General features: G+C 46.1%; 1 protein-coding gene across 2 annotated transcripts in view; it reads right to left on the reverse strand.

Annotated features, from left to right (window-relative positions):
- Window positions 1-2,258: 2,258 nt before the first annotated feature.
- LOC123996548 (bcl-2-related ovarian killer protein homolog A-like) overlaps window positions 2,259-14,755 on the reverse strand; it is a 55,899-nt gene continuing 43,402 nt past the window's right edge. The window contains exons 3-5 of one of the 2 annotated variants that reach the window (XR_006832007.1): window positions 12,081-12,244; window positions 3,687-3,870; window positions 2,259-3,582 (exon numbers count right to left, since the gene is read on the reverse strand). Coding sequence is in view for 1 of the 2 variants with exons in the window: in XM_046299972.1 (XP_046155928.1) it covers window positions 3,745-3,870; window positions 12,081-12,244 (290 nt within the window). In the remaining variant the exon portion in view is untranslated. Of the gene's footprint in view, window positions 3,871-12,080; window positions 12,245-14,755 lie in introns of both variants that reach the window. The other variant, XM_046299972.1, reaches the window with a different exon arrangement.

Raw genomic sequence — 14,755 nt, forward strand, 5'->3', positions numbered from 1 at the left:
CTGTGCCAAGTGGAGATTTAAAGAGTACATTAGCCCAAAGGCCTGCATATTGGCGATATTGATCTGGTATTGATGTCGACCCTTGAGCTGGGAGTACATGTGGCCCTTAAGGCCAGATAGTAAACCCAGACGTTCAAATGTTCATAGACGACCAGCAGGGTCAAATAATAACCATACAGATTAGAGTGTGTCAAAGTTTAACGCCTCAGAAAGCTGTACAGATGCATCTTTCAGTATTCTTGTAATAAAACGTCAGCTTGTGAATATTTCCTGAAATCTTTCCCGGACTAGCTATCTTGGTTTTCTGATTACTTGATATTTTATATTAGTCAATGTCAGTTGTCTTTTCACAACCAGGCATTCTGAAATCCAACGGGTCCGAGAAGGAGCACGGCCGGATGAATCACGGCAGGGATCCACAGCAGCAGGCAGGACAGCAAAACTAGATCAGCAGCACGGCCAGGTGAACTGAGAACAGCTAGGAATCGTCAGGCCAGGTAGTGCTGAGGCATGGTCCGAGGGCTCGTGTCCTCCGGGAGGGGAGATAGAGAGAGCGAAGAGGTACTTGAGAGAGCATGCCTCAGAACACACAGTACAACTTCCCTGTTCTGACTTCTCCTAGCTGCTTTTCTTAAAGTATCATTTTGTTGAGCCACATCTTACGTTTTTTTACATTGTCTATGAGGAAGTGTTATTGGTTACTACGGTAACGTTCAAGCATCTTTTTTATAACATACATATATTTAACCTGCATTCTCCAGTTCTACCAATATTTATTTACCTTTATTTAACCAGGCAAGTCAGTTAAGAACAAAATTATTATTTTCAATAACAGCCTAGAAACAGTGGGTTAACTGCCTTGTTCAGGGGCAGAACGACAGATTTGTACCTTGTCAGCTCGGGGGATTTGAACCTGCAACCTTCCAGTTACTAGTCCAACACTCTAACCACTAGGCTACCTGCTGGTTACTAGTCCAACACTCTAACCACTAGGCTACCTGCTGGTTACTAGTCCAACACTCTGGTTACTAGTCCAACACTCTAACCACTAGGCTACCTGCTGGTTACTAGTCCAACACTCTGGTTACTAGTCCAACACTCTAACCACTAGGCTACTTGCTGGTTACTAGTCCAACACTCTAACCACTAGGCTACCTGCTGGTTACTAGTCCAACACTCTAACCACTAGGCTACCTGCTGGTTACTAGTCCAACACTCTAACCACTAGGCTACCTGCTGGTTACTAGTCCAACACTCTAACCACTAGGCTACCTGCTGGTTACTAGTCCAACACTCTAAACACTAAGCAACCTTCTGGTTACTAGTCCAACACTCTAAACACTAGGCTACCTGTCCAACACTCTGGTTACTAGTCCAACACTCTAACCACTAGGCAACCTTCTGGTTACTAGTCCAACACTCTAAACACTAGGCTACCTGCTGGTTACTAGTCCAACACTCTAACCACTAAGCAACCTTCCGGTTACTAGTCCAACACTCTAACCACTAGGCTACCTGCTGGTTACTAGTCCAACACTCTAACCACTAAGCAACCTTCCGGTTACTAGTCCAACACTCTAACCACTAGGCTACCTGCTGGTTACTAGTCCAACACTCTAACCACTAGGCTACCTGCTGGTTACTAGTCCAACACTCTAACCACTAGGCTACCTGCTGGTTACTAGTCCAACACTCTAACCACTAGGCTACCTGCTGGTTACTAGTCCAACACTCTAACCACTAGGCTACCTGCTGGTTACTAGTCCAACACTCTAACCACTAGGCAACCTTCCGGTTACTAGTCCAACACTCTAACCACTAGGCTACCTGCTGGTTACTAGTCCAACACTCTAACCACTAGGCAACCTTCTGGTTACTAGTCCAACACTCTAACCACTAGGCTACCTGCTGGTTACTAGTCCAACACTCTAACCACTAAGCAACCTTCCGGTTACTAGTCCAACACTCTAAACACTAGGCTACCCTGCCACCCCTGTGTACCTAGTTAGTTAGTTATCTATCCCTGCTGTCTAACCCGACCAGAATATGACCAGAATGAAGCTTCTCTCACATTCCAATGTTGAAGAACGTTAGGTGATATACATATATTGGACGCTAGATGGCAGTAACTCGTGATACGTGAGCTATTCAAGACCGTACATGGCAGACTTTTGACTAGTTGGGCCAATCACGTGAAAGTAGCTCTCCATTTTCAATGTATGATACTGACATTATTAATGAAACCAATTAAACCAATGTTGAAGTATAAAACATTTTATTTTCTGAAATGACACTCAGTGTTGCATGCCAAATATAATCATATGTAAGCTACTGTGAAAGTTATTCATGAAATTAAAATAACTTGTGGAATAAAACAGGCACAAAACAATGTCTGAATGGGATTTTAACTTTCAGACGCACACACACTAACTTGCTCATCCAATGGGTTTTGAGTAGGTGATGAGAGGGGACTCGAGGAATCAAGGGAAATCGCAATTGAGATTCTCCCACTCTGTCCGGGCCATATCCACACGTCACTTCACATACAGTATGTGCATAAATGAAACTCAAATTTATACAAATATTCCATTGCTCTAAATTGAATATTTTCCCAGGAGTAAATGACGGGTTGGTTGCTTAGCAATGAAATCAATGCATGCACAACTGTGGGTCAAAACAGACAAGGTTGGCTTAGATGGTTAACAACATGTAAACTATAGTTGCACAATGAGGACTTGTTGTCTCTCAAATACATCGTTACAGTTGTTGGTTAGCCCGCTAGCTAGCAAATATTAGTCAAATTAGCATAGATGTAACATCACCTCAAAACAAGACATGGTATCAAGAACAAGATCAAAACGAGCCACTTACATGGCAGTTTATTTTCATTGTTGCCAGCTATCTGGCCATCACAACACACGTCCTTCTGCCTCTTAGAAGGGGGTGCGTGTTTTGTGTGTGTGTGTGTGTGTGTGTGTGTGTGTGTGTGTGTGTGTGTGTGTGTGTGTGTGTGTGTGTGTGTGTGTGTGTGTGTGTGTGTGTGTGTGTGTGTGTGTGTGTGTGTGTGTGTGTGTGTGTGTGTGTGTGACGTTGTCAGTTAACCAGTCTATGTGAGCATAAAGAAAGCAAGGAATGTGACAAGAGAGAGAGCTATAGAAAAACAGAGATCTAGATATAGAATAACTAGAATGGGAATTCCCATTCAAGTCAACTGTTAACGCTATGGATCAGTATGTATATAGGCTACTACCTCACAATACGGCTGGACAATCTGTACATGATACGTCACAATAATACTGAGCTAAATCGTAACACCTAAATTCAAAGCAGACGTGGCTTAACAAGCTCATTCACGGTGATTGTTCCAATGCCGGTGCGTTTGTTTAATTTGTTTGTGAAGAGGCCCGAGGTGCTCGTCAGATTCAGTGCAAACGTCTGCAGGTGTAAACAAACAACACATCTAGAACTCTAGAGGAGGGATGGCTGCCTCTTCAGACAGACGCCGGTTGGCCGAGTGCCAGTCTGTTTGGGCTGTCATGACAACTCCTTGTCACTCACTTTTGTCCTGACAAACTCCTTGATCTAAAACACACACAAAAAAAAATTGTTTAGCTTGACAACGACAGCAATAGAGTTGTCAGGAGCTCGAACAGATCTGGGACCAGGATAAGGCTCTGCTGTCCTACACTGGCGGATGGGGCAGATTGTCCATCGTGTGGCCGTGATTCAACTCGTCCTCCGTCGTCACTTGTCCCGGAGCAGGTAAAACAACATGGCCTTCAGGTAATGTCCACAGGCGCAGGTCGCAGACACCAACCAATGGGAGCGGAAGCTGGGGTCCGTGTTCACCACACACTTTGTGATATCAGCCTATGACAGGAGAGAGAGAGAGAGAGGGTGAATGTCAGCCTATGACAGGAGAGAGAGAGAGGGTGAATGTCAGCCTATGACAGGAGAGAGAGAGAGAGAGAGACACAGAGAGAGAGAGAGAGAGAGAGAGAGAGACAGAGAGAGAGAGAGAGAGAGAGAGAGAGAGAGAGAGAGAGAGAGAGAGAGAGGGTGAATGTCAGCCTATGACAGAGAGAGAGAGAGAGAGAGAGAGAGAGAGAGAGAGAGAGAGAGAGAGAGAGAGAGAGAGAGAGAGAGAGAGAGAGAGAGAGAGAGAGAGAGAGAGAGAGAGAGAGAGGGTGAATGTCAGCCTATGACTGGAGAGAGAGAGAGAGAGGGTGAATGTCAGCCTATGACAGGAGAGAGAGAGAGAGGGTGAATGTCAGCCTATGAGAGGAGAGAGAGAGAGAGGGTGAATGTCAGCCTATGACAGGAGAGAGAGAGAGAGGGTGAATGTCAGCCTATGAGAGGAGAGAGAGAGAGAGGGTGAATGTCAGCCTATGACAGGAGAGAGAGAGGGTGAATGTCAGCCTATGAGAGGAGAGAGAGAGGGTGAATATCAGCCTATGAGAGGAGAGAGAGAGGGTGAATGTCAGCCTATGACAGGAGAGAGAGAGGGTGAATATCAGCCTATGAGAGGAGAGAGAGAGGGTGAATGTCAGCCTATGAGAGGAGTGAGAGTGGGTGAATGTCAGCCTATGAGAGGAGAGAGAGTGGGTGAATGTCAGCCTATGACAGGAGAGAGAGTGGGTGAATGTCAGCCTATGAGAGGAGAGAGAGTGGGTGAATGTCAGCCTATGAGAGGAGAGAGAGTGGGTGAATGTCAGCCTATGAGAGGAGAGAGAGAGTGGGTGAATGTCAGCCTATGAGAGGAGAGAGAGAGGGTGAATGTCAGCCTATGAGAGGAGAGAGACAGCATCACTCAGACACGGCACGTCCCAATTCTTCAACCTTCTCCCAAAGTGTGCAACTGCATACTTCCAATCATGGATAATACCAATGGAGGATACTCCCTCCAGCCAATGATTACAGTAATCAATACTTTTAAATCCATGAGGGGACATGTGTGCAAGGAGGGTGGAGAGTCACAGACATGGGACCTCTGAGCAGAAGGCTGGGCACTTCACAGGTCACAGGTCTGACTTCACAGGTCAAAGTTTCACAGGCAGTTGAGAGATGCCTTATATACCAGTCAATTTCCTTTACACAGGGAGGGATTATTTAACAGTCCGTCTATAACCAATGAATTCCAGATAAATGACCTGTCACGACTTCTGCCGAAGTCGTTGCCTCTCCTTGTTCGGGCGGTGCTCGGCGTTCGACGTCACCGGTCTTCTAGCCATCATTGATCCTTTTTTCATTTTCCATTGGTTTTGTCTTGTCTTCCCACACACCTGTTTTCTATTCCATTCATTACCTGTTGTGTATTTTACCCTCTGTTTCCCCTCATGTCTTTGTCAGAGATTGCTTTGTTGTCAGTGTAGTGTGATTGTTTGTATAGGTGCGCGTCGGGTCTTCGTACCCATGTTTTGTTTGTTTGTACATTTATTGTTATGGATCATACTCTTGAACTTTATTAAAAGACTTCATATTTAAACTCCATTTGACTCTCCTGCGCCTGACTTCCCTGCCATCTATTACAGCTATGCGTGACATGACCTGCATTTATTAACAGGACGATATTATATTACAGAAATGTGTTTGAGACATGCCGCTCTTCTCAAATAAATATTATCTGGACTAGAGGTTCAAAAAAAAAAACATGTTTACATTGACCACATCCAGAAAAAAAGTAGAAGGAAATATGGAGAACGTGTAAGTACACAAGGACCAATCAAACAAAACACTGTAATCTTAACAACGCATATTTCAAAATAACACTTGTGACAATTTAGTCAAAAGGTTTTGACTGGCAATAATAAATAAAAACAACATGATAAGGAGAAGAAGAAGAAGGAGAAGAAGGAGAAGGAGAAGGAGAAGGAGACAGGAGACGGAGAAGGAGAAGGAGAAGGAGAAGGAGAAGGAGAAGGAGAAGGAGGAGAAGAAGGAGAAGGAGAAGGAGGAGAAGAAGGAGAAGAAGGAGACGGAGAAGGAGAAGAAGGAGAAGAAGAAGGAGGAGAAGGAGAAGGAGAAGGAGAAGGAGGAGACGGAGACGGAGAAGGAGGAGGAGAAGGAGAAGCAGAAGAAGGAGAAGGAGAAGAAGGAGAAGGAGAAGGAGAAGGATGAGAAGGAGGAGGAGAAGGATGAGAAGGAGGAGAAGAAGAAGGAGAAGGAGAATGAGAAGGAGAAGGAGAAGCAGAGGAAAAGGAGGAGAAGGAGAAGGAGAAGGAGAAGGAGAAGGAGAAGCAGAGAAAAAGGAGACGGAGACGGAGAAGGAGAAGGAGACGGAGAAGGAGGAGAAGGAGAAGGAGGAGAAGAAGAAGGAGAAGAAGAAGAAGGAGAAGGAGACGGAGAAGGAGAAGAAGAAGGAGAGAAGAAGGAGAAGGAGAAGGAGAAGGAGAAGAAGAAGGAGAGTCCTTAATAAGACAGAAGAAGAATACATTGAGACTGAATAAGTAGGCTACATCAACACACAGTTCTACTATCTGATAACAGCAGCCGTTTCCTTCTCAATGTTGTGGTACGGGTTTTTATCAGCAGCGTTTACTGACCCTTTTAGGGTTTTTTAGTAAATCGGTCAGTGCCTAAGCATTTCTGTGAAATGTACAGTAGGGCAACTGCACGTTACATAACCAAGACAACTAAGACTAGAATTGGGATAAATTTGCACGTAATTATACAAGGTTGTAGTTGGTTACATAACACATTGTGTTCCATATTAATCTGATAAAACAGGTCAAGATGTCTTGAGAAACCAGAGGACTTTAAATACTACGTAGATATGGGACCTTGAGGGATATATACTACGTAGATCTGGGACCTTGAGGACTATATTGTTATGCAGGTGAGTGAGGACCCAAAAGCGACTTAACAGAAACTGAGTTTATTAATGTCCAAACAGGAAAACATAAATTCTCAATCTTTACAGGAGATGTCCAAACAGGGAAAACATAAATCCTCTAGTTGTAGAGGAGAATTGCAGGACTAGCGGCAACAGACTGCAGGTCCCTTCGGGTAGGCGCGGGCCGTAGCGGACAGAGACACCTGCTCACACGCAGCATCTGATGAAGAGGCAGAACACGACAGGACGGAACAAGGGCAAAGCAAACAAGAATCCGACAAGGACAGAAGCAGAAACAGAGAGAGAAATAGAGACCTAATCAGTGGGCAAAAGAGTTGGCCAGGTGTGAGAGAGTAAATGAGGTCGTTAGGAGAATGAGGAACAGCTGGGAGCAGGAACGGAACGATAGAGAGAGAGAGAGAGAGAGAGAGAGATAGAGAGAGAGAAAGAAACCTAATACGACCAGCAGGGGGAAACGAAGAGAAGAGAAAGCACAGGGACAAGACATGACAATACATGACATATATACTATGTAGATCTGGGACCTTGAGGGATATATACTATGTAGATCTGGGACCCTGAGGGATATATACTACGTAGATCTGGGACCTTTAGGACTATATACTACGTAGATCTGGGACCCTAAGGGATATATACTATGTAGATCTGGGACCTTGAGGGATATATACTACGTAGATCTGGGACCTTGAGGGATATATACTACGTAGAGGGTTTGAGGGATATATACTACGTAGATCTGGGACCTTGAGGGATATATACTACGTAGATCTGGGACCTTGAGGGATATATACTACGTAGATCTGGGTTTGAGGGATATATACTACGTAGATCTGGGACCCTGAGGGATATATACTACGTAGAGGGTTTGAGGACTATATACTACGTAGATCTGGGACCCTGAGGGATATATACTACGTAGATCTGGGACCTTTAGGACTATATACTACGTAGATCTGGGACCCTAAGGGATATATACTATGTAGATCTGGGACCTTGAGGGATATATACTACGTAGATCTGGGACCTTGAGGGATATATACTACGTAGATCTGGGACCCTGATGGATATATACTACGTAGATCTGGGACCCTGAGGGATATATACTACGTAGATCTGGGACCTTGAGGGATATATACTAAGTAGATCTGGGACCCTGAGGGATATATACTACGTAGATCTGGGACCTTGAGGGATATATACTACGTAGATCTGGGACCTTGAGGGATATATACTACGTAGATCTGGGACCCTGATGGATATATACTACGTAGTGGGTTTGAGAAGTTAGCAAGGTACCTTTGGTCAACTCCAAGTCCAACTCGGGATAAGCGGTCATACAATAGTGGCTCGCCTTTTAGCCAGTTACATTTCAATGGCAACGAATCCTTCAGAACTAACGTGGTCCAGGGCAGGCTAACTCAGGGCTAACTCTGTTTATCCTGTATCCAGAACTAACCTGGTCCAGGGCAGGCTAACTCAGGAAGGTTTATCCTGTATCCTAACTCAGGGCTAACTCAGGGCTAACTCTGTTTATCCTGCATTCAGAACTAACCTGCTCCAGGACAGGCTAACTCAGGGCTAACTCTGTTTATCCTGTATCTAGAACTAACCTGATATGGCGCAGGTTAACTCAGGGCTAACTCTGTTTATCCTGTATCCAGAACTAACCTGGTCCAGGGCAGGCTAACTCAGGGCTAACTCTGTTTATCCTGTATCCAGAACTAACCTGGTCCAGGGCAGGCTAACTCAGGGCTAACTCTGTTTATCCTGTATCCAGAACTAACCTGGTCCAGGGCAGGCTAACTCAGGGCTAACTCTGTTTATCCTGTATCCAGAACTAACCTGGTCCAGGGCAGGCTAACTCAGGGCTAACTCTGTTTATCCTGTATCCAGAACTAACCTGGTCCAGGGTAGGCTAACTCAGGGCTAACTCTGCTTATCCTGCATTCAGAACTAACCTGGTCCAGGGCAGGCTAACTCAGGGCTAACTCTACTTATCCAGAATGAAATGTCTGAGCTACAAGTTGAGGGCCAATGAAATCAGATCCCCTCCCCCTTGCATTTTCATTATCCACTTAATTTGCACAGTAAAACGTTTGTATGATGTTATCAAATCAAATGTATTTATATAGCCCTTCTTACCTCAGTTGACACTGTATATCTCAGTGTTGTACAGAAACCCAGCCTAAACCCCCAAACAGGAAGCAATGCAGGTGTTGAAGCACGTTGGCTAGGAAAAACTCCCTAGAAAGGCTAGAACCTAGGAAGAAACCTTGAGAGGAAACAGGTTCTGAGGGGTGGGCCAGTCCTCTACTGGCTGTTATAAAAATATTTTATCGATAGAAGTGGGGGGGGAAGGTGTTGTGTGCAGTGATAAGCACATCAAAGAAACAGGGATATCTAGTCAGTTGAACAACTGAATGCATCTTCCGCATTTAACCCAACCCCTCTGAATCAGAGAGGTGTGCAGGACTGCCTTGATCAATATCCACGGCACCTGTGGAACGCAGGGTTAACTGCCTTGTTCAGGGGCAGAACGCCAGATTTTTTTTTACCTTGTCAGCTCAGGGATTCAAACCAGCAACCTTTCGGTTATTGGCCCAACTCTCTAACCACTAGGCTACCTACCGGCATTAACAGTTACCCAACGGCATTAATGAAACTTAATAAAATAAAGACGACCCTTCTAAGAGCCTATTTCACACCATCGTCTGGTGAATTTGCAAGATCACTTTTCTTTCATTTGGATTTCTGCACAAATGTAAATGTGGCGCTGTCTTGTCCCATAATATTGATGTTTCAGCATCGCCTCATTGAATAGTTTTGGGGGTCGACTAGCACTCGTAGTTACAAGCCTGCTAGAGTTAGCCGACAGGCGGAAGAGCAATATCCACGGTCGTAGCAACAGATGAAGCCTAAACTGGAATGTGAAGCTAACCTGAAGCTAGTTCATTTCAGAAAAGCCTGGGTTCATCTAGCTACGTACATAGTATACCCTTCTGGTTTCAACTGGAACCTGCAGAGATGAGGAATGGGATTAGGTCACATAGACCTCGTTCATTATCTGGCATGTTTAACCTCCAATGGGCCATTCCAAGGTTTGTGTCCCAAATGAAACCCTATGGGTCCTGATCGAATGTAGTGCACTACATAGGGAATATGGTGCCGTTTTGGACAAAACCCCCAGCCCTGCCGTAGAGGGATTCTTGGTTGATTTTTAAGCTTTGCCAACAGAGCAGGACTCCCAGATCTAGGCCACGGCTCTTTGCCAGGCCTCCTCTCTCCTCTCTGCTCTGAGTATCAGTTGAGCACCACCCTTTTTCCTCTTTACAGATTTATATCAGATGTTCTCTAGAGCAAGACTATATCGAGACATTTTTTGGAGTTTCTTAAAAGTAGTGGCTCAATTAAATTCAACTTCATTTCTGGATGTTTATTTTTTAATTTTTTATATATCTATGACAGACACCTTATACTTTGAGGTGAAATCTGCCAGTTTGCAAAAACAGTGGCATGTCTCTATGTACAGAGCAGGGAGGTTTGTTTTTGCACAGTCTTGATTGTGTTGTGTTCAGGCTCTTGTTTGCCTCAGTTTCATTTAGCTATTCTCTCAGTGAACACGTTCAGGACACGTTCAGGACACGTTCAGGACACGTTCAGGACACGTTCAGGACACGTTCAGGACAGACCTGATAGGTGGGTACAGCATTGGGAAACACATACAGCTGTCAGCATTCAAAAATAGTTCTATGAGTGCAGACACAGGCATTCTTACTTCTTTCTTACTGTCAACTATGACTGTCTTTGTACTGAGTCTGTCATCTATTATCAACTATACTAAACGAACCGGGGACTTAGTCAATCACTGAACCACAGGCCGGTTACATGAGTGGTCAAAGCTGAGCAACGCAACTTCTCTTTCTGTTTCCTAACTTGTTCTTGCCCTTATACATACTATATGTTCTGAGTAGTATCCATACAGTACTACTGACAGGGTTCTGAGTAGTATCCATACAGTACTACTGACAGGGTTCTGAGTAGTATCCATACAGTACTACTGACAGGGTTCTGAGTAGTATCCATAGTATCCATACAGTACTACTGACAGGGTTCTGAGTAGTATCCATACAGTACTACTGACAGGGTTCTGAGTAGTATCCATACAGTACTACTGACAGGGTTCTGAGTAGTATCCATACAGTACTACTGACAGGGTTCTGAGTAGTATCCATACAGTACTACTGACAGGGTTCTGAGTAGTATCCATACAGTACTACTGACAGGGTTCTGACTAGTATCCATAGTATCCATGTAGTACTACTGACAGGGTTCTGAGTAGTATCCATACAGTACTACTGACAGGGTTCTGAGTAGTATCCATAGTATCCATACAGTACTACTGACAGGGTTCTGAGTAGTATCCATAGTATCCATACAGTACTACTGACAGGGTTCTGACTAGTATCCATAGTATCCATGTAGTACTACTGACAGGGTTCTGAGTAGTATCCATACAGTACTACTGACAGGGTTCTGACTAGTATCCATAGTATCCATGTAGTACTACTGACAGGGTTCTGAGTAGTATCCATACAGTACTACTGACAGGGTTCTGACTAGTATCCATAGTATCCATACAGTACTACTGACAGGGTTCTGAGTAGTATCCATACAGTACTACTGACAGGGTTCTGAGTAGTATACATACAGTACTACTGACAGGGTTCTGACTAGTATCGATACAGTACTACTGACAGGGTTCTGAGTAGTATCCATACAGTACTACTGACAGGGTTCTGAGTAGTATCCATAGTATCCATGTAGTACTACTGACAGGGCCTGCTGTAGACCCACATTATATGAAAAGGTAAACATTCCCACAAGGCAGTGCGGTCTGAGCCGCCTTCCCTGCTGCAGAGACATAAACCACAGAGACAGTGAAACCCATATAAACACACCCAATATCAAGTCAGCCACACTGAGGGTGCCAGTGGTAGGCTTGATTACCAAGGACGACAAGACGGCCTACCGGGAGGCGGCGAGGTGATTTGATTTGATTTGACCCATATTTTTCTATCTGACTGCGGTTGACTGATGGGCTTTTCATTCGAGCAATCCGATGTCTATGGGTGAGTATATAACCCTAACAGGGCAGGGGACCTCTAACGTTCTATCGATGATATTTCTACGTGTTTCTACGGCAGTGAGGACGAGTGTTCCTTTTTACCCAGCCTCCTCTCCTCTTCATCCAGGAGACCAGGCTCTTGCGGACAAACTCCCCCATGCAGTCTACGATGGTGTGGACCATGGCTGGGTGACCATGCCTCACGCAGTCCACCGCCAGGGCACCGGCTACCGCATACAGGGACACCACCTTCCCCCACGTTATACCTGAGGAGAGATGCAGACGACAGACTCAGACACTATTTTAATTTTACCTTTATTTAACCAGGCAAGTCAGTTAAGAACACATTCTTATTTTCAATGACGGCCTGGGAACAGTGGGTTAACTGCCTGCAGAACGACAGATTTGTACCTTGTCAGCTCGGGGGTGTGAACTCGCAACCTTCCGGTTACTAGTCCAACGCTCTAACCACTAGGCTACGCTGCCGCTACGCTAGAACCTCCTGAAGCAAACACATAAACACAGAGTACGACTAACAGACACTCTCTCTTCCAATACTGACTACAAGGAATCTACAGACATGCTCATATAGTTATCGCGCTTCCAACACATTTCTATAAATGTTTAAAAACATTTTTTTTTAAAGGTACACCTTTTAATTGACCATTTCCTTTAAGCTTCTTACACAACGGATAATGTAAAATGATTAATGCTTAATACTGGGACTATATAGCAATGACGTGAGATAATGGCTTGGGTTCATACATGATCATGCTGCCTGATGGATGTATGACAGAGCATTATCACTAAGCAATGCATTTCTGAGCTGTCTGTCTGTCTGTCTGTCTGTCTGTCTGTCTGTCTGTCTGTCTGTCTGTCTGTCTGTCTGTCTGCCTGTCTGTCTGTCTGTCTGTCTGTCTGTCTGTCTGTCTGTCTGTCTGTCTGTCTGTCTGTCTGTCTGTCTGAGCTATCTGTCTGCCTGCCTGCCTGTCTGTCTGTCTGTCTGTCTGTCTGTCTGTCTGTCTGTCTGTCTGTCTGTCTGTCTGTCTGTCTGTCTGTCTGTCTGTCTGTCTGTCTGTCTGTCTGTCTGTCTGTCTGTCTGTCTGTCTGTCTGTCTGTCTGAGCTATCTGTCTGCCTGTCTGTCTGAGCTCCCTCCCTGTCTGCCTGTCTGTCTGAGCTCCCTGTCTGTCTGCGCTCCCTCCCTGTCTGCCTGTCTGTCTGAGCTCCCTGTCTGTCTGTCTGTCTGTCTGTCTGAGCTCCCTGTCTGTCTGCGCTCCCTCCCTCCCTCCCTGTCTGTCTGAGCTCCCTGTCTGTCTGCGCTCCCTCCCTCCCTCCCTGTCTGTCTGAGCTCTTTCCCTGTCTGCCTGTCTGTCTGAGCTCCCTGTCTGTCTGCGCTCCCTCCCTGTCTGTCTGTCTGTCTGTCTGTCTGTCTGTCTGTCTGTCTGTCTGTCTGTCTGTCTGTCTGTCTGTCTGTCTGTCTGTCTGTCTGTCTGAGTCTGTCTGTCTGTCTGTCTGTCTGTCTGTCTGTCTGTCTGTCTGTCTGTCTGTCTGTCTGTCTGTCTGTCTGTCTGTCTGTCTGTCTGTCTGTCTGTCTGTCTGAGCTCCCTCCCTGTCTGCCTGTCTGTCTGAGCTCCCTGTCTGTCTGCGCTCCCTCCCTGTCTGTCTGTCTGTCTGTCTGAGCTCCCTGTCTGTCTGAGCTCCCTGTCTGTCTGTCTGTCTGTCTGTCTGTCTGTCTGTCTGTCTGTCTGTCTGTCTGTCTGTCTGTCTGTCTGTCTGTCTGTCTGTCTGTCTGTCTGAGCTCCCTGTCTGTCTGAGCTCCCTGTCTGTCTGCCTGTCTGTCTGAGCTCCCTCCCTGTCTGCCTGTCTGTCTGAGCTCCCTGTCTGTCTGCGCTCCCTCCCTGTCTGCCTGTCTGTCTGAGCTCCCTGTCTGTCTGTCTGTCTGTCTGAGCTCCCTGTCTGTCTGCGCTCCCTCCCTCCCTCCCTGTCTGTCTGAGCTCCCTGTCTGTCTGTCTGTCTGTCTGTCTGTCTGTCTGTCTGTCTGTCTGTCTGTCTGTCTGTCTGTCTGTCTGTCTGTCTGTCTGTCTGTCTGTCTGTCTGTCTGTCTGAGCTCCCTGTCTGTCTGCGCTCCCTCCCTCCCTACCTGTCTGTCTGAGCTCCTTCCCTGTCTGCCTGTCTGTCTGAGCTCCCTGTCTGAGCTCCCTGTCTGTCTGTCTGTCTGTCTGTCTGTCTGTCTGTCTGTCTGTCTGTCTGTCTGTCTGTCTGTCTGTCTGTCTGTCTGTCTGTCTGTCTGTCTGTCTGTCTGTCTGAGCTCCCTGTCTGTCTGCCTGCCTGTCTGTCTGTCTGTCTGTCTGTCTGTCTGTCTGTCTGTCTGTCTGTCTGTCTGTCTGTCTGTCTGTCTGTCTGTCTGTCTGTCTGTCTGTCTGAGCTCCCTCCCTGTCTGCCTGTCTGTCTGAGCTCCCTGTCTGTCTGAGCTCCCTGTCTGTCTGCGCTCCCTCCCTGTCTGCCTGTCTGTCTGAGCTCCCTGTCTGTCTGCCTGTCTGTCTGAGCTCCCTGTCTGTCTCTGTTTGAGCTCCCTGTCTGTCTGCCTGTCTGTCTGAGCTCCCTGTCTGTCTCTGTTTGAGCTCCCTGTCTGTCTGAGAGACCGGAGTGTGTTTGAAGAGCTGACTGCATCTATGCCAGGAACTCCTTCAGTGAAGGGGGGCAGAGAGAGAGAGAAGAGGAGAAAGAGAGGAGGTAGAGAGAGAGTGAAAGACACAGAGTGAGAGGTAAGAGAGAC

Source organism: Oncorhynchus gorbuscha, linkage group LG02 (assembly GCF_021184085.1).
Source record: "Oncorhynchus gorbuscha isolate QuinsamMale2020 ecotype Even-year linkage group LG02, OgorEven_v1.0, whole genome shotgun sequence".
In the NCBI taxonomy this organism is placed as follows: domain Eukaryota; kingdom Metazoa; phylum Chordata; class Actinopteri; order Salmoniformes; family Salmonidae; genus Oncorhynchus; species Oncorhynchus gorbuscha.